Source organism: Macaca thibetana, chromosome 18 (genome assembly GCF_024542745.1).
Source record: "Macaca thibetana thibetana isolate TM-01 chromosome 18, ASM2454274v1, whole genome shotgun sequence".
Lineage (NCBI taxonomy): Eukaryota > Metazoa > Chordata > Mammalia > Primates > Cercopithecidae > Macaca > Macaca thibetana.
In genome coordinates, this window is record NC_065595.1 from 34,428,293 (window position 1) to 34,447,340 (window position 19,048).

Consider the following 19,048-nt stretch of genomic DNA (forward strand, 5'->3'; position numbering starts at 1 on the left):
CCTATACGTGTTATTAGCCAATAAAATATTCACAAAAATCATTTACTTTAATGATCTCAAACACATTGAATAAAATGGGAGTTAGGAGATGGATGAGGACAGAACAAGGCTTTTAACACATTTTTTTTAAACCACAGAGGGAAAAAACAGTCCATCTAGTAAACAGAAGGGTGCTAGAGAAATATTTCAACTATTTTATAAGACAGTATACATTACACAAAAATGTATACCAGATAGGGAAAAACTTCCAGGAGAAAGAGGGAGCACAATGGTTGTTAAGCCTCTGGAGTGGTCCTATAACAGATGTTAAGAGGCTCAAAATTTTGTGAGACAACATAAAAAATAAAGAGTTTCATGTATTATCACATATGCTTTTTCTGTATCATGAAAGATATGAGGTAGGAACATACTCAACTGATTTTCAATTAGTCCAATCAATTGTATTACTAATCTGTATTAGTGCAGATATAGGCTTTGTTCTCACAAAGCGTTTAATCTGCATACAATTGGTGACAGGTATGAAACACAACCTAGAGCCATATTTTGCATTTTATAACCAAAAAAATGCTTGGGTCTCGCTTCCCAAAGTGTTGGGGAAAATACATTATAAACAATATGGTTTGACAGAATAATTTCCTGTTCTTCATACACTAATATCAATAGAAAGGCTGCACAGTGGAAATGAAGTGTGCGCGTGCACACACACACAAACACACACACAGAGAAGGCTCTGATGATCAACTTTTGATATAGTTAGCTTACTATTCCAGGAAAACAACATTAAAAATTAATCATTTTTACTCTCATTTATAGACAGCCTGAAGGTGACCTCTTAGATAACATTTCTACTTCTTTTTCCTAACTGAAGAGGAAATGAATCCTTGTGATTGTAGGGAAACACTCATTTGTCTCCCTAGTTTTTTTGGAGTTAATGTTAGCAACAGGGCCGGGCATGGTGGCTCAAGTCTGTAATCCCAGCACTTTGGGAGGCCGAGGCGGGCAGACTGCCTGAGCTCAGGAGTTCGCGACCAGCCTGGGCAACATGGTGAAACGCTGTCTCTACTAAAATACAAAAAATTAGCCGGGCATGGCGGCGTGCTCCTGTAGTCCCAGCTACCCAGGAGGCTAAGGCAGGAGAACTGCTTGAACTCGGGAGGTGGAGCTTTCTGTGAGCCAAGATCACACCACTGTACTCCAGCCTGGACAACAGAGTGAGACTCCATCTCAAAAAAAAAAAAAAAAAAAAAGTTAGCAACTGGTCCTATGAAGCAATGAGTCTCAAATACAGCTTCCTACACCAATTATTTTGCTGAGGAATAACCCAATAGAGTGAGACTCCATCTCAAAAAAAAAAAAAAAAAAGTTAGCAACTGGTCCTATGAAGCAATGAGTCTCAAATACAGCTTCCTACACCAATTATTTTGCTGAGGAACAACCCAATATTAACACCAATGATCACAGGATTAACAGACTAGAATGAGGTCCTCAGAACAGGTATCAAAAGAACTGTTTCAACACAGTTCCAAAACATACAGATCTGGGCTATATGTATTCATCTTCCTAGAGCAATTATCAATGAGGTCGGTAGAAGGAAACAATAACAGGACCAAGGAGAAAAAAACTTACTGGCCTGAAGTTCGTAAATTAAGACTTTTGGCAAAATTAAGTGGGCACAGAAGAACTAGAGATGCTGGGAAAGTCTCCATCTCACTAGAAAAGAGCATCTGTGAAACTGGACTGTCCAAAAATTAACATCTGGAAATAACATTTAGGTAACACCAGGAGTTCAACACAGCAATACAAGGCAATCATAAAATATGTGTTCAACCATTAGTTCAGAAAGCATGTTTTCTAGTCTAGGACTAGGGGATACACAAAAGAGAAACGAATACATCGAACTCTAAAATAAAAGAATAGGGGAATATATTAGCATTCAAGAAAAGAAAAATAACTATCAAAAAAGGTGGGGGCGGGGAGGCATATCACAACTAGAATTACTCAGTGCAAAGGCCAAACAAAATGCTTCCAATATGGAAAAATGGCACCCAAAACAAGTCAGGGCAGCCACAATTCCAGAGAACAACTCAAGGACCAAATCTGAGTTCTTAAAAACTCTTAAAAATCCAACAACAATGTAGAATATGAAAAGAAAAAAAAAGAACAAGACAACTAAATCCAAACAAAACATCTACTCTATACATGTAAATCAAATGAGAACAAAAAGATGTGGATCAAAACCTAAAACCTTTTTCCAAGTGATAACCCTGCCAGAAACACATCAATACTTCATAACTGCAACCCTATACCTGTAAAAGAAATAAATTCCAGATGAGATACAGGCAGCCAAGGGGCAACTCTGAAGCAACCAACAAGAACGCCTCTTCTCCTACTTGCTTCTCAGCTTTTTAATCTCAATGTCTGAAAGATTATCAGGCTACTGATACAGAAGCTGCTGGGGGAAAAAAATGTTGGAAAGACTCAGTCCTAGACCCAAGATCAATATAAAAGACACCCTCACAAAATAACAAAGGAGTCAGTTAAAAATACTCCAAAGAACCTGTAAACTCTACATTCCATTATATGGACAATTTTAACCACCAGTGAGGTTTTAAAATGTATGTCACCTACAAGATATGATTTCCCAGGATTCAACCAATGAATAAGAATAAAACACAGCTTTATGCTTCAGAGCCTGTAAGAAAAAATCCTTGAAAATAATGTAATGTTATTTAAAATGTAGACAAAGTCACTTTGTTCAAGTGTAGAATAGGGATTGTGTGTTGGGGTGGGGAGAATTGAGAATTTAAATTTCCAGGTTTTAATAGAAAGATAATGATAATTGTAACTCCAGATATAAAAATGTTGTTTTTTTAAAAAAAAGAAGATAAACATTTAATGATGAAGAAACATTGAACAAAGAAGCTAAAAATAAGTGTGGTTCATGCTGTAACATTTCTAGGCATAAGGAAACAATAAAAAGGGAGACGAGTTAGAAATTAATAGAGAACCTGACCAAGTGATATGTCTTAGCACAGAGTAAGAGACTAGATAAACAATACAGGTTTCTACCTATTCCTTCCCTATTTAAGTTGGAACCCGTAAGTCCAATGAATTAACATTTGAAATGTAACTCAAAAGGAAGTTGGTGAATGAATAATATGTCCCTGGCACATCTGAAGATAATTCACACACATCAACCTGTCAGTGGGCAGGGTATCATAGTAGGAACCCTAAAATTTAAAAATACAATAGTCTAGAAAGAACCTGACACATGGCTTAAAAGGATAACTTATATCATAAGAAACAATGGTGAAATAAACCAAAGGCAAAAATTTGCTGATGTAAAGGAAGAAATCAGTAGTTCTAGCTTTCTCATCTGGTGTTACTAAGTCGGCCTAAACAGAAAAATGGAAGAGAATTTAATAGGAAAAAATTTGTAATTAAGGCAGAAAAAAAAGAGGAAAGACTGAAAAATAAAAATTCTTTCCCACCAGAATAAGGAAAATAATCATTAAAAAAAGAAAGAAAGAAAGAAAAAGAAGCAGGGCACGGTGGTTCATGCCTGTAATCCCAGCACTTTGGGAGGCCAAGGTGGGCGGATCACCTGAGGTCAGGAGTTTGAGACCAGCCTGACCAACATGGAGAAACCCCGTCTCTACTAAAAATACAAAATTAGCCAAGCGTGGTGGCGCATGCCTGTAATCCCAGCTACTCGGGAGCCTGAGGCAGGAGAATCGCTTGAACCCAGGAGGTGGAGATTGCAGTGAGCCTAGATTGTGTCATTGCACTCCAGCCTGGGCAACAAGAGTGAAACTCCATCTCAAAAAAAAAGAAAAAGAAAAAATGAAGCAGCCTTACAGGCATACTTACAGAATAAAACACAATAAATACAGAAGGCATAAATACAGAATAGAAGATGAAGTTCTAGGACAAGACTAGTTCTCAAAAAGTCAGAATTGGCCATTTTTGAGGAGATGGCACGTTAAACTACAAATTAACTCTACATCCTTAAGGTTCCAATTATTTGACTGAAAAATGCTCTCAAAGTATACTTAGATCTCACTAGAAAAGGTACCCTTAACATACATGTATCTGTATTTCATCTCCACTCTACACTTCTAAGTTCGTCTTTTATATAAAAGACAGAAGAAATGCTGGCAAATGTGCTTTATTACCTGGGTAACCAGAGTAAAATCAGATCAAAGAGCCAAGTAATGAATACACTATGTTATATACCTATTTATCAGAAAATCACAACTTCACTCTTGTGGCATGGGAGAAAAGTTGTTTGCTTTATACAAAACACACAAGCTCTAAAGTCTGAAGTTTGGGGGGTGGGTGGGTGTGTGCACGTGCGGTGGGGGAGGTGGGGAGAAGAGGATGTTCCAGAATGTTTCAGAAGAATATCGCTGAAAGGGCTGGAACCGATTATTATGAACATACCTTAAAGCAGGAGTCAGCAAATGTATTCTGCAAAGGTATTGACTTTTCAGACAGTACATATCTTAGGCTTTGGGGAGGACATATAATCTCTGTTGAAATGATTCAACTTTGCCAATGGAGTGCATAAACAGACATAGATGATTACATACAAAATGAACAAGCACGGTTGTTAAAATAAAACTTTATTTATAGACTAAAATTTTAATTCCTGTAATTTTCACATGTCACAAAGTATCATTCTTCATTTGATTTTTTTTTTCCACCAGCCATCTAAAAAGGTAAAAATCATTCTTAGCTCACAGCCCAGACAAAAACAGGCAGCAGGCCAGAACTAGCCTATGGGCCACAGTTTGCTGACCCCTACCTTAACGAATGCCAAACTTCATAAAATTATGTTTATAATGCTACATACCAACTTGATGTCTTGTGGGGTTTTTTTTAATCCCAAGAAACAAGACTCCCTTAGTTATATGAACATTACTAGAAATATACTCTGTAAAAACAGACCAAAATAACTTAAAAGTTTGCTTTTAATGAGAGACAAGGAGAGGTGCTCTAGGAAACCAGTCAAAGAGGCATGATGTCAGATGCATGTTTCCCAACTGTTTGCTCCCAGTATATTTCAAGGTAAAGTGAAAGGCAAGAAAGTACGAACGTGAGAGAAAAAAGTAGTGATACTTCTGCCTTAAATGAGAAGTCTGTCAAGCTAACTAAACATTTGCTTAAAAGAAAAAACCATCAGCTCTAGTTCACAGACATGTATGGTTGAAATGTTCTTGATATGAGACAATATATAACACACTCTAAGGCTCATATCATGTCTAAAGAAAAAGTATTTCTTAAGCCAAACAAAAGCGAGAGCTCCCATCATTCATTCATGCCGGCAATGCCATAAAGTCTACTACCATTTTCTTTTAACTTGTTTTCTGGTTAAAATAGAATTTATAACTTAAAATATCAGACTACTCCAATTAGTATCCTACCTTGCATGTTCCTGAACTCCCACAATCTCTACTTCACTATCTGAAGAGGCAATGTGAATTTCTTCATTGAGTGGTGCATTGCCAGCAGATGTTTTGTCACTTGCTAGGAATCCTGGATCCAAATGACCTGAGAGAGAAGGGGAGAGAAAAAAGCACTATAATTTTATTTCTCATAAACAGTGGAAACAACTCATTGACAGATTTGTCATCTAGGTTTAGTCACGGAAACAGAATCACCCTGTGAGAGCTTGCCACAGCAAAACTGTCAAATAAGCTGGGGCAGTGTTCTTTGTTCAAACATTGGTTTTAAAAAAATAAACAGAATACATGCTCATGATGTATATTCAAACAACATGGCAGTACATAAAAGTATGAACTCAAAGTCTCTCACTCGCTACCTCCTTAGGATAAATAATTTAAATGCTTTGGTAAATACCTATATCTGTCTACCTAAACCATAATAAACTCTATATATTTTATGCTGTAATGCTTTCTGCATTCAACTCCAGTCAGTTTTTAAACGACCTGCATAACCACCTAGAAGGCAGTGGGGATCTCTACTGCTTATCATTTTAATAGAGCCAAACTCTAAACCGGAAAAGCCCAAAGGCACATATGGAACAATAACAGAAGTAATCTCTAATACCATATTTATACTGGGATGCTTTGTGAAAGATTTAGCATATGTTCTCTCTAAAGAAACATAGATTTGACAAAATCTGACCCAAAACTACATCTAAAAAGAAAGACTGGAGGTAAATCACAATTTTGGCTCTGAGCAACTGAAATGTAACTTGCACATTGCTGAGAGTTCTCCTTAGAAACAAACCACAAACTCTGGAAAAACATAACAGTTTGTGGCACTGGGGCATGTAAGGACTTCTTCTGTAAGAGTCTTCCCAAAGCATGTATTATATGATGCAATAAAACACATTCTCCAACATCACAGAAAACACGAGCTTCACAGAACTCTCAATAATGGCTAATGGCATGGCATCAAAGTACGTGGCTCTAAAAACAATTCTAGCAACAGCTAAAATAAATCGGCCTATGTGTACCAGCTCTTAAATGTTCTGATTTAAAAGGGTGAATTTTAGAATACCTAGGAGTTAACACAGAATAAACAGAGTTGCAATGAGTACAAATTCCCATTTACTCTCTAAAGGGTATTTTTATTTAAATATATTATGATCTGATACAAAATTATTTCCCATATTTAAAAAAAAAAAAAAATCTACATGACACCTAACCTAAACTAAACCAATGTAAAGAAAATAAAATTTTGGCTCACGCCTGTAATCCCAGCACTTTGGGAGGCCGAGGCGGGCGGATCACAAGGTCAAGAGATCGAGACCATCCTGGCCAACATGGTTGAATCCCTGTCTCTACTAAAAATACAAAAATTAGCTGGGCATGGTGGCGCGTGCCTGTAGTCCCAGCTACTCAGGAGGCTGAGGATAGAGAATTGCTTGAACCCAGGAAGCGGAGGTTTCAGTGAGCCGAGATCGCGCCACTGCACTCCAACCAGGCAACAGAGGGAGATTCCGTCTTAAAAAAAAAAAAAGGAAAGCACAGAAAATTTTACATACAACTCTCTTCTCCCTTCACTCAACCCAATGCTTCAAGGTTATTGAGAAATCTTGTACTTTTTTTTTTTTTCTTTTTGAGATGGAGTCTCGCTCTGTTACCCAGGCTAGAGTACAATGGTGCAATCTCGGCTCACTACAACCTCTGCCTCCCGGGTTCAAGCAATTCTCCTGCCTCAGCCTCCCAAGTAGCTGGGATTACAAGCGCCCGCTACCACATCCAGCTAATTTTTTGTAATGTTAGTAGAGATGGGGTTTCGCCATGTTGGTCAGGCTGGTCTCAAACTCCTGGCCCCAGGTGATCCGCCCACCTTGGCCTCCCCAAAGTGCAGGGATTACAAGTGTGAGCCACTGCACCTGGCCAAATCTTGAATTTTCATACTCCTGTCACCCTTGAGTGTAAACCTTTTGGAAAGCTACAGACAGTCACAAAGCAAGGCTTACAATTTTTATACCTTCTGACCCTGTAAACCCATCCCTAATAATTTACTCTTTAGCCTTTAAATAAGCAAAATGTTATATCCAAAGATATTCATTACAGTGCTATGTAGCAACTTGGAAAAATGTATACTAACATATAAAGTATTACATATAACACTATAAAAATATGTAGATTCTGGGTAAAGCTGTGAAAAATAATCAAGTTTGAATATGATTGTGGGTCTTTTTCATAATTCTTTAGTACTATTTTTATCTTTTATCCTTCGACTGAAAAGGATGCATATATGTGAAAAATTTTTAATGCTTAGAATGGCTCCTAGCTAAACAAGTGATTGAGATTATATATCACAGTCTGCATGGGTTTGTAATCCAGATCATGTGGCACTGGCAGTGGGCACATATCTGGACCCTATAAGTACACAAAAGGTGGCATTCACCAGATAAAACCCTGTTTTATTAAATCTAGGGAGGCTGCTTAAATAGAATTGGTTAAGCCTTGCTTTGGTAAACCTAGATTCTTGTTCTGATCCCTAATACCTTGTTGTGGCCAAGTCTTCATCCAATTTCTACTTCAATGTTTTAGTCATGGCTATCCTCATGCACACTGTTCCAACTGTACTGCTAGGGAAGAATACAAAATCACAGACTCTCGCAATAATTCAAACAGTCTTTACTGTTTATTTGTTTGTACCTGCAATAAATACTTGTGACATGCTATGCACTGTGCTAAGTGCTAGAAATACTATGGGGAACAAGGCAGGCATAGTCTCTACCCTCAATGAACCTGCAATATATGCAGAGATAATAAAAAGCAGTCTATTGCACCATCGCTTGAAAACTGCTCTGATAGGGAACATTCACCAGACTTGAGGGCAATCAGGGTAGCTGAGTTCTAAAGGAAGAGTAGGCACAGGTGAGGGGAAGTGGCATACGGAACATTCTGTTGTCCTTTAAGGTATAAAAGTTTGGTGAGATTTTGGGGTAACAGTCAAAAGAGTAATAAGAAACAAGGCTACCAAAGTCAGCAGGTCAGATCATGATAAGCTGTCTGGATTTAACTTCGAGAAGTAGGAAGCCACTTAACGATTTAAGCAGAGGAATGACGTCATCTGGTTTTGCATTTTAAAGAATTTCTTTTCAGAGTATAGAAATGAAACTGATAGCAAGCAGGACAGGAAATACGGGAGGCAACAAAATCAGTTAGACTGCTGCAGCTTCCTGGGTGAGAAATGACTGCGACTGAACTAGGAAAAAAAACAACGGAAAATACTCCGTGTGTGTGTACGAATGGAGTTAGTGACGTTGGGAATTAGGCAAATGAAAAAACACAGAAAGTCAAAAATGATGCTTAGGTTTCCAACTTAGGTAAAGGGATAGAGTTACAGGGCCATTCAGTGCACTAATAAAAGCTGAGGGTGGTTGCTTAGGGCATGATGATAATGTGCCTTTAATATATACAATAAGCAGTTCACATAACTTAAGTTTTCACATAAATAATGAGTGTTCATAATAGCAGGACTTGCAAGCAGAGACAGACTAAGACAGGTGCCAGGAATGTTTCAAAAATGAGTGAAACTATCATAAAGTCAGTAGATGACAGTCAATGGTACAATCGGTACTGTTCTAAAGCTCAGGTCAGAGATCTAAAGAGGAAATACAGACTTGTTAAATCCTCTGCAATAAGTGAGAGAATACAGATCATCCAGAAAAGTAAAAGTGGTCTATAGAACACAACCCAAGTATTGATGAACATAAATAATTAAGAGACAGGGTGGGGCGGTGGGGCGGGGAATTAGGCTTGGTGGTATGTAACTATAGACTCAGCAACTCGGGAAACTGCGACAGGATTGCTTGAGCCCAGGGGGTTAAGGCTGCAGTGTGCCATGATTGCATCACTGCACTCCAGCCTGGGAGAAAGCCAATATAGCAAAGCAATCTGAAGAATAATGAAAGGGAAGGAAGAGTAAACACAATTTAAGAAGTTTGGCTATAGAAGAAAAGGAGATAGGATGATACTGAGTAAGGAATATGGGCTTGAGGGAGGGGTGTATGCATGTATGTATGTACGTATGTATGTATGTGTAGTTTTTAACAATGAGAGAGACCTGTTCATATTCCAAAAGGGCAGAGAATAGGTTTGACAGCAGAAAGCTGAGGTAATCTGGATTTTGAAGAATGTGGCAAGGCCATCTGCAGAGTGTAGGTGTGGGCAGATGCAGAAAAGCCAAGTAGCCACTATGAAGAAAGAATCCTGCGTAAGGAAAAGGCGGGATTTATGGGAAGCACTGAGAGCCTGAATGAGGCCACAGACTAGGAAATTAAGGCAAGCTTTAACTCTGTAACAAAGTGATTTTCTCCAGCTATGCTTAGCAGGTAGATAAAGGCTCAAAGTGTGCATCCAGTGATCAGACTGCCAAGTGACATTTGGCAAAGGACAGCTGGGCCTATATAGGCTTGATAGGGAAGGACATGAAGCTGGGAGAGGACTGATAAAGGGATGGGTGATTGGTCCAACGACGTAGAAAAGTAGTGTGGTAGAAGTAGCTACATAAGAGAATAGAGGCCAGGTGCAGTGGCTCACACCTGTAATCCCACCACTTTGGGAGGCCAAGGCAGGCAGATCACGAGGTCAAGAGATGGAGACCATCCTAGCCAACATGGTAAAACCCCATCTCTACTAAAAATACAAAAATTAGCTGGGTGTAGTGGTGTGCGTCTGTAGTCCCAGCTACTCAGGAGGCTGAGGCAGGAGAATTGCTTGAATCCAGAAAGCGGAGGTTTCAGTAATGAGCCAAGATCGCGCCACTGCACTCCAGCCCAGCGATAGAGCAAGACTCTGTCTCCAAAAAAAAAGAGTGTAGAAAAGCCTACAGAGTAGAAAAGGAAAAAGCAGTAACGAGGGGTAGAAGGAAAACCAGCGATTACAAGAAGTAAAACACTATACTTTCTCCCTCTTAGCTACCCACAAAATACAAGCACCAGGGATCATCCATTTTTTGCCATCTTATCCCAAACTCTGTTGTTTTCCTTTGCTCCAGTCACCCACTGCTCACCCTCCTACAACTTTACCACTGCTTTCTGGAATGCCAACTTCATGGTAAAATACACTGAACTTTCTCTCCACCTCCTTGTGGAAACCTGACTGACCTTCCTGAAGACGTTGTCTCCCCTGAAGTCTTCTGAAGAGGAAGCTGCTCTTAACCCCCAATGCTGGGATGCAGACCACTTATAAATTACTCATCTCCATCCTCTTGTACCAACACCAGCAGGCAGTGCCTTCCAGGAGGTTACCATTTCACTGCCATGTACTGACTCCAGGACAGTTACTCATTCATGAAACAGTCCTGGCACATGTCTTAGTCTCTCTCTACTTACAAGTCCTGCTATCATGAATACTAATTATTTATGTGAAAAAACCACCTCAAAACTGTCTGTGCCTACTCACTAAGAAGTAAGAAGCTGGGCTGGGCTACATGGCTCACACCTGTAATCCCAGCACTTTGGGAGGCCGAGGCAGGCAGATCACTTGAGGTCAGGTGTTTAAGACCAAGCCTGGCCAACATAGCAAAACTGTCTCTATTAAAAATACAAAAATCAGGCAGGTATGGTGGTATGCCCCTGTAGTCCCAGCTACTCAGAAAGCTGAGGCAGAAGAATTGCTTGAACCCAAGAGGCAGAGATTGCAGTGAGCTGAATTATACCACTGCACTCCAGCCTGGATGACCGAGCGAGAAGCCGTCTTAATCAATCAATAAGCAAGCAAGCAATGGGCTGAGCTCCAAGAGGTACTAAAAGCCACTTGTGATAGACTCACAGTAAGGGGTTCAGCCTGTTGGGATCCTAAAAATAAATAAATGAAATGAATTAAACCAAATTAAAAAGGCAGATTGTGGACAGGCAGGGTCACCATAACCAAACTCTTCTTCCTTGATCACTCAATGCTTTTAAACAACGGTAATTAAGAAAATACAACAAGAATATGACATAATTAGTTAATTCTTAGTATCTCTTTGCCCAGTTCCCATAACCAGAGTTCTAATTTATAATTCTACCGTCTCTAGTAGGAATGTTTTGTGAAACATCCATCATCAATATTTCTGAATAACCACTCTTCACTGACTAGGACCCCGCCATCCTCACCTTACCACCTCCAATAGCCTTACTCCAGAGCTAGAAATATCATCACTTTATTTTTTATGAAATGAAAAGTTACTATGTTACTTTTGTTAATTTTGTACTGTCTTAAAAAAACAAAACAAGGTACCATCACCAACATTTCAGATTCTTCTAACTTTATTCATTCATTATGGATCTAAAAACTAGTAATATTCCTTCCACACTGTTAGATAATCCAAACAATTCTGGCAGTGCAATTTCTGCCGTAAAAATTGCAATCCAAACCTGCTGGTATTTAACATGGTTATAAAACCCAAACAATATGCTAAAACTGGTCACTTAAAATTGGGGTCTGCTTTTTTTTTTTTTTTTTTTTTTTTGAGATGGAGTTTTGATCTTGTTGCCCAGGCTGGAGTGCAACAACGCGATCTCAGCTCACTGCAACCTCCACCTCCCAGGTTCAAGCGATTCTCCCACCTCAGCCTCCTGAGTAGTTGGGATTACAGGCATGCACCACCACACCAGGCTAATTTTGTATTTTAGTACAGATGGGTCTTGGCCATGTTGGTAAGGCTGGTCTTGAACTTCTGACCTCAGGTAATCCATCCGCCTTGGCCTCCTAAAGTGTTGGGATTACAGGCGTGAGCCTCCACGCCTGGCTTAGGGTCTGCTCTTATAGACTCTGGCCGGGGGTCTGCTCTTATCTGTATTGCTTGGTCAAAATACTAGTACAAGATAAAATAAGAGGCATGAGAAAGTGATGGGGGTGCTAAATATAGACTGCCTGGTAAATGTTAAGAACTCCTAGACTAATAGTGTGAGACATTTGCCAAATTTCCTGTCAGAGCCTTAGATAAATTGTGCCACGGAGAAAACAAATCAGCTAGGACAATGAGATGGGGACACTAAAGGCATTCTGGGATGCCTCTGCCTCTTCCTTCTTCTATTTCAGAGCCAGGACCATTAGTCCTTTTCTGTCACTGTAACCCTCTTCAGCATGCCACACATTCCCTTTGGGAGCTCCAGTACAGAACCTGACATTCTCTGGCCTTTGGGCCTTTTCTGTTCTGCCCCTCCCCACCCCGCCCCACCCCCCAAGGAGGACCTCACAGGATTCCAATGGCAGAACAGTGCCTAAAGCATACACAAAAGTGAGCCAAAGATGCTATGAGGTTCTTCAAATACTGTCAGTGGTAGTAATCTTTTCCAGTTCTAAGACAAGAACAAGCCCTGTAGAGAAAAATGTAAATACCACAATTGCCATATATTAAACTGAAAATAAAGCAGAGCACTTATATTTAGCTATTGTGACAGCTGGCTGTCTCTGTGTAGGTCTTTGGAAAGATAACTTCTTTCACTATATGAGAAAATTCTGAATTTTGTCCTCCCACTGCAGACCTTTTCAACAAGATAGAGTAAGAAAAAGTTACCAGGATAAGGTAGTTACCAAGATAGGGTAAGAAAAAGAAGCATAGAAAAAGTAGTAACTAAATTATCACGGAAAGCAGTTTCTTTCTGTCTTTAAAGGAAATAATCCAGCTACTTTTTAAACTGTAAATCCACTGGGTCAGAACTAGGCCTGAGCTTTGCAGCAAACTGAAGAGAAAGTAATATTACACACTGTATGACAGTCGCATACTAGGCATTTAAAAAAAATAATAATAACATCTTAAGTCACTACTCATCTAGCTTTAAAAACAAGCAAATTACTAGTTTTAGGGGTTTTTTTTGTTTTTTTTAATTGAGACAGAGTCTCATTCTGTCACCCAGGCTGGAGCGCAGTGGCGCAATCTCGGCTCACTGCAACCTCCACCTGCCGGGATCAAGCAATTCTCCTGCCTCGGCCTCCCGAGTAGCTGGGATTACAGGAACCCACACCACCATGCCCAGCTAATTTTTGTATTTTTTTTTAGTACAGACAGGGTTTCACCATATTGGACAGGCTGGTCTCCAACTCCTGACCTTGTGATCTACCCGCCTCAGCCTCCCAAAATGCCAGGATTATAGGCATGAGCCACAGTGCCCGGCCTACTTTTAGCTCTTTAAAGAGAATGTTAAAGACAACCTTAAAAAGTGAAGGAAGAGGGCCAGGCACAGTAACTCACACCTGAAATTCCAGTACTTTGAGATGCAGAGGCGGGTGGATCACTTGAGATCAGGAGGGCGAGACCAGCCTGGCCATCATGGTGAAACCCGGTCTCTACTAAAAATACAAAAAAATTAACTGGGCGTGGTGAAGGGCATCTGTAATGCCAGCTACTGGATAGGGTGAGGCAGGAGAATCACTTGAACAAGGAGGCGTAGGCTGCAATGAGCCGAGATTGCCACGGCATCCAGCCTGAGCAACAGAGTTAGAATCTGTCCCCCCACAAAAAAAAAAAAGTGAAGGAAGAGGTCAAAAATCTAAAATCTGGCTGGGCATGGTGGCTCATGCCTGTAATCTTAGCACTTTGGGAGGCCAAGACAGGCGGATCACTGGAGGTCAGGAGTTCGGGACCAGTCTGGCCAACACGGTAAAACCCTGTCTCTACTAAAAATACAAAAATTAGCCGGGCGCGGTGGCACACACCTGTAATTTCAGCTACTTGGGAGGCTGAGGCAGGAGAATTACTTGAATCCAGGAGGCAGAGGTTGCAGTGAGCCCAGAATGTGCCACTGTACTCCAGCCTGGGTGACTGGAGACTCCCTCAAAAAATATATATATATATATATATATAAAATCTTACCATCAATTTGATGCAGATAAACATGAAGAACATGACCATACTTCATCTCCTTCACAATACTGATTCAGAAACATGGCCATTCTGGTCTGATTATTAAAAACCCTACACTAGGAACAGGAAACCCAGGATTCATTTCTCTGTACTGCCACCATGTTAGGGACAAATCAAGATTACCATCCCTATTGTAAAGATGGGGAAAATGCTCAGAGCCTACCTTCTTGAGAAGAAGGCTGATGGAAAAGATAAGGTATTTAAAGTTTTAACTTCCCAGGGAAAAAATCCTAAATAAGTTCAGTTTACCACATCTATAAGCCTTCCTCACCAAGGCTTCTGCTTCTTTTTGCCCCAGCTACATTTATATTTGCAGTGAGCCCTTACTAGCAACAAAAATGAAGCCATTTTCAGATACATTAATACAGTTTTCTAAACGTGCTGGATACAAGAGTTACCTGAGGTTATTATTAAAAAGAGATTCCCAGAAACCATTTCAGATTTATTGACAGAATCATCCGGGAGAAACCTAGGAGTGTGAATATTTATAAGCACACTGAGTAATTTCTACGCTCTGGCAAAATTTAAGAAGTACTTATAGCAAGAGCAACTCGCTGCAACACAAGAGAGTAATTAGAAATTCAGTGATTGATACATTAATCACTTCCTTATTCAGTCTACTTCAGCATATTAACATAATGCTGGTTAGCATTTCTGAGGGCCTACTATGTGCTGTCCTCCATAGTAAACACATTGTATTTCACTTAGTGGTAACAATAACCTTTTGGAGTAGATACTATAACTGGCTGTGTCCCAGTTTTGTACATAGGGAAAACTGGGGCTTTATATAATTTACCTGAGGGCATGTGGTTTCTAAGTGGCTACTGGTTCAAAACCACCCACTACAGTGTTCAATTCCATCATCAATTTAAAAAAAGCAAACACATGGCAGGAGCTGAAATTGAAAATTTAGGTCTTTTGTTGATCAGCAGCTTCTCTAATTTCAACCTACTTTTTAACGCCTGCATGTGATTCAAGTATTTTGCCTAGGTTAAAACTAAAACTAAATATATATTTTGGATGCAAGATAATCATCTAATTGCTTGGAAATAGGCAAACTACTCTATCTTTAGTGCGTACCGATGCGATCCATGAGGCTGTGGACCTGCGTTGAGATGCTGCTGTTGATTAAAGTGAACCCCTGAATACTCTGTTCAATAACTAGGCTTTTATTTTGTTGTAAAGGGGAAAGAGAGATCCCAAATTAACTATTAAAATTTTAACTTACACTCACACCATAAGAATGACCATCTGACTAATAGTCCAAGTCTCAAAACTATTAACTGGCTCCTAAGCATAAATTCTATTAATATTTTATTGAGACACCATAAGCACATTCAGGTATCTTCACAAGATGGGTTCCACTATGATAATCACATCAAGACTATAGTATTATTTTTATTTATTACCCACATACCAGTATTGTCTGACTTGAGAAAAAAAAATGCCTTTGAAAGAGCCAATAAGCTTCATAAGAAAATGTCATGGGGATCTGCCGAGCAGTGGTGACTGCATCCTATGATATACAGAAACCTACACAAAATTTATAGTCCAATATGCACAAATGCTCTACCAAAAAACACATAAAGAAATGTTAAGAGCAGTATCACTTAAGATAGCATCCAAAATGTCCAACAAGAGAATGGGTAAATTGTGACATATTCATATAGTGGAATACTAAATAGCAGTGGAAAATGAATGAACTAGAGCCATACATAACAACAACAAAACTCATAAAATGTTTAACTAAAAAAGCACATTTCAAATGATTACCTTCAATGTGATACCAATTAGTTTTAAAAACATGCTTACTTAGATACATAACAAATATAGTACAAATATATAAAGAAATACATAGGAATACCACACATTAAATATCAAATTTAGGATAGTTTTGGCATGGGAAGGGCAAACGGAAGGAAAACATCTGAAGCCACAGTTGTTTTCCTCCTCACATACTTTTACCATGCTTTCTTTCTTTTTTTTTTTTTTTTTTTTTGAGACGGAGTCTCGCTCTGTCACCCAGGCTGGAGTGCAGTGGCCGGATCTCAGCTCACTGCAAGCTCCGCCTCCCGGGTTTACGCCATTCTCCGGCCTCAGCCTCCCGAGTAGCTGGGACTACAGGCGCCCGCCACCTCGCCCGGCTAGTTTTTTGTATTTCTTAATAGAGACGGGGTTTCACCGTGTTAGCCAGGGTGGTCTCGATCTCCTGACCTCGTGATCCGCCCGTCTCGGCCTCCCAAAGTGCTGGGATTACAGGCTTGAGCCACCGCACCCGGCCAGCCATGCTTTCTTTCTTAAAAAGAATGGTAGGAGTTTCCTAAGAGTGCTTTTTAAATAATCAGGTTAACAATTACTTGAATCTGAAAATGTGAATGCTATCCCAAAAGCTAAACTTTAATGATATTTTAAAACCTCGAACTTTGCACTATTCAGTTAAGTCATATGAAATGGCTGGAATTGTGGCAGGTCAAAAAATCAAATATTAACAATTCCATATGGTTCAACCTATTAAGAATTCTGCATATGAAGAGCAAAACGTTGGTAATCATTCATTTTTTAATCCAAAACTTTACTATAAAATGGTCTGTATTTAATAGCAAGACTAAGAAAACAGGGAAATAAAACTGAAGTGGAATGGTCAAAGGATGAAAAACAAAGATAAACCATCTAATATACAAATTACAAGACTGGGTGTGATGGCTCACACCTGTAATCCCAGCACTTTGGGAGGCCAAGGTGGGCAGATGATCTGAGGTCAGGAGTTCGAGAGCAGCCTGGCTAACATGGTGAAACATCATTTCTACAAAAAATTAGCCGGGCGCAGTGGTGCGCGCCTGTGATCCCAGCTACTCGGGAGTCGGAGGCCAGAGAATCACTTGAACCCAGGAGGCCGAGGTTGCAGTGAGCCAAGATCGCACCATTGCACTCTGGCTTGGGCAACAAGAGCAAAACGCCATCTCAAATAAATAAATAAATAAAGTAATTTAGAAACACACACTGTACAAAATGTGGCCAAACTACTTTCTACTGATATAAAGCATTATTACTTCCTTTTTTTTTTTTTGAGACCCAGTCTAGTTTTGTCACACAGGCTGCAGTGCAGTGGCACAATCTCAGTTCACTGCAACCTCTGTCTCCCAGGTTCAAGCAATTCTACAGCTGAGATTACAGGCGCCCACCACCACGCCCACCACTGCGTCCGCCACCACACCCAACACGACCAGCTAATTTTTGTATTTTTAGTAGAGATGGAGTTTCACCATGTTGGTCAGGCTGGTCTTGAACTCCTGACCTCAAGTGATCCTCCTACCTCAGCCTCCCAAAGTGCTGGGATTACAGGCGTGAGCCACTGTGTCCAGAAGCATTATTACTTCTTTGCAAAGTATTTGTATTAATATGTATTAATAAATCCTTAAAAGACACTTGTTGGGCAAAACAAGTATTTATATATATAAAAACTGAAGTCCAGAGGAGAAACAACTGGTCCAAGGACAAACAGGCAGTTACCAGTCAAAAAAAAAAAAAAAAAATCAAAACTAAATCCAGGTTCTGTTCCAAAATTAGCTACAGTAAATCAATCAGGTCAACAAACAAGTGATTTTTCTGTAGTTCCAATCGAAGATTATGAAAGGAATCATTTAAGACAACAACAGTCCGGGCGTGGTGGCTCACGCCTGTAATCCCAGCACTTTGGGAGGCCAAGGCGGGCGGATCACAAGGTCAGGAGATGGAGACCATCCTGGCTAACACGGTGAAACCCCGTCTCTACCAAAAATACAAAAAATTAGCCAGGCGTGGTGGCAGGCGCCTGTAGTCCCAGGTACTCGGGAGGCTGAGGCAGGAGAATGGCGTGAACCCGGGAGGCGGAGTTTGCAGTGAGCCGAGATCGTGCCACTGCACTCCAGCCTGGGCGACAGAGCAAGGCTCCATCTCAAAAAAAAAAAAAAAAAAAAAAAAGACAACAACAATCAGTGGAGTTCTGTCTCAATATAAAAAGTTCTAAACTATAACTCAATTTTTTATAAAACTCATTTTTCATAAAAGTAACTTTAGGTAGTGATTAAACTATTAGATAACTCATAAAACCAATGCATTTATAAATTAACTAGAAAACTATAATCTTTCAGCAACACTAAAGAAATTATACACTACATAAGCAGTCTCTCAATCCCCTTCTTCTCTTCTTAAATGTTCAGTGCTAGTACTTTCACAACAACAACAACAAAAAGGTTTAAATTAGAATGCTGAAAGTGTTGAGGAAAATACTGAAGGAGACTTGGAGGTATCGTGAAAGTTTTTCAAAGGTAATAGCAGTGGATTTTTTAGTGAATAAATACCACTTTAAAGAATAATCACAAAACTAAAAAAATGTAAGACAGGGACAGAGATTTTTTTTCCTGAGCTAACAGAGACAGAAACTAAAAGAAAGGGGTTAGAAAAGACAAATGAGAACTTACTGAAGAGCAATTAACAGGCTCACTCCACAGCAAGAAGCACAAGAAACAGTGGCAGCGCTGTGTATGAACAGCCAGCCCCACAGGGAGAGAGATTCAACGATTCCCTATCCAAGCTGCAAGGTCACTACCCAGAATTAAAGTGAGAGAAAGAACTGGCCAAAGAATATGAGCATATCTGGGTCATTTTTGCATATATTGGGCATTTTTAATCCAAGAAATATGCCTACTGAAACCTACCAATA

General features: G+C 39.7%; 2 protein-coding genes across 4 annotated transcripts in view; one reads left to right on the forward strand and one right to left on the reverse strand.

Moving 5' to 3' along the window:
- The window catches only part of ATP5F1A (ATP synthase F1 subunit alpha), a 541,488-nt gene that overhangs the window by 367,178 nt on the left and 155,262 nt on the right, over window positions 1-19,048 (forward strand). The window lies entirely within an intron of this gene.
- ARK2N (arkadia (RNF111) N-terminal like PKA signaling regulator 2N) overlaps window positions 1-19,048 on the reverse strand; it is a 98,185-nt gene that overhangs the window by 8,368 nt on the left and 70,769 nt on the right. For all 3 annotated transcript variants that reach the window (XM_050767968.1, XM_050767967.1, XM_050767969.1), the window contains one exon: window positions 5,427-5,553. In XM_050767968.1, coding sequence (XP_050623925.1) covers window positions 5,427-5,553 — 127 coding nt within the window. The remainder of the gene's footprint in view (window positions 1-5,426; window positions 5,554-19,048) is intronic.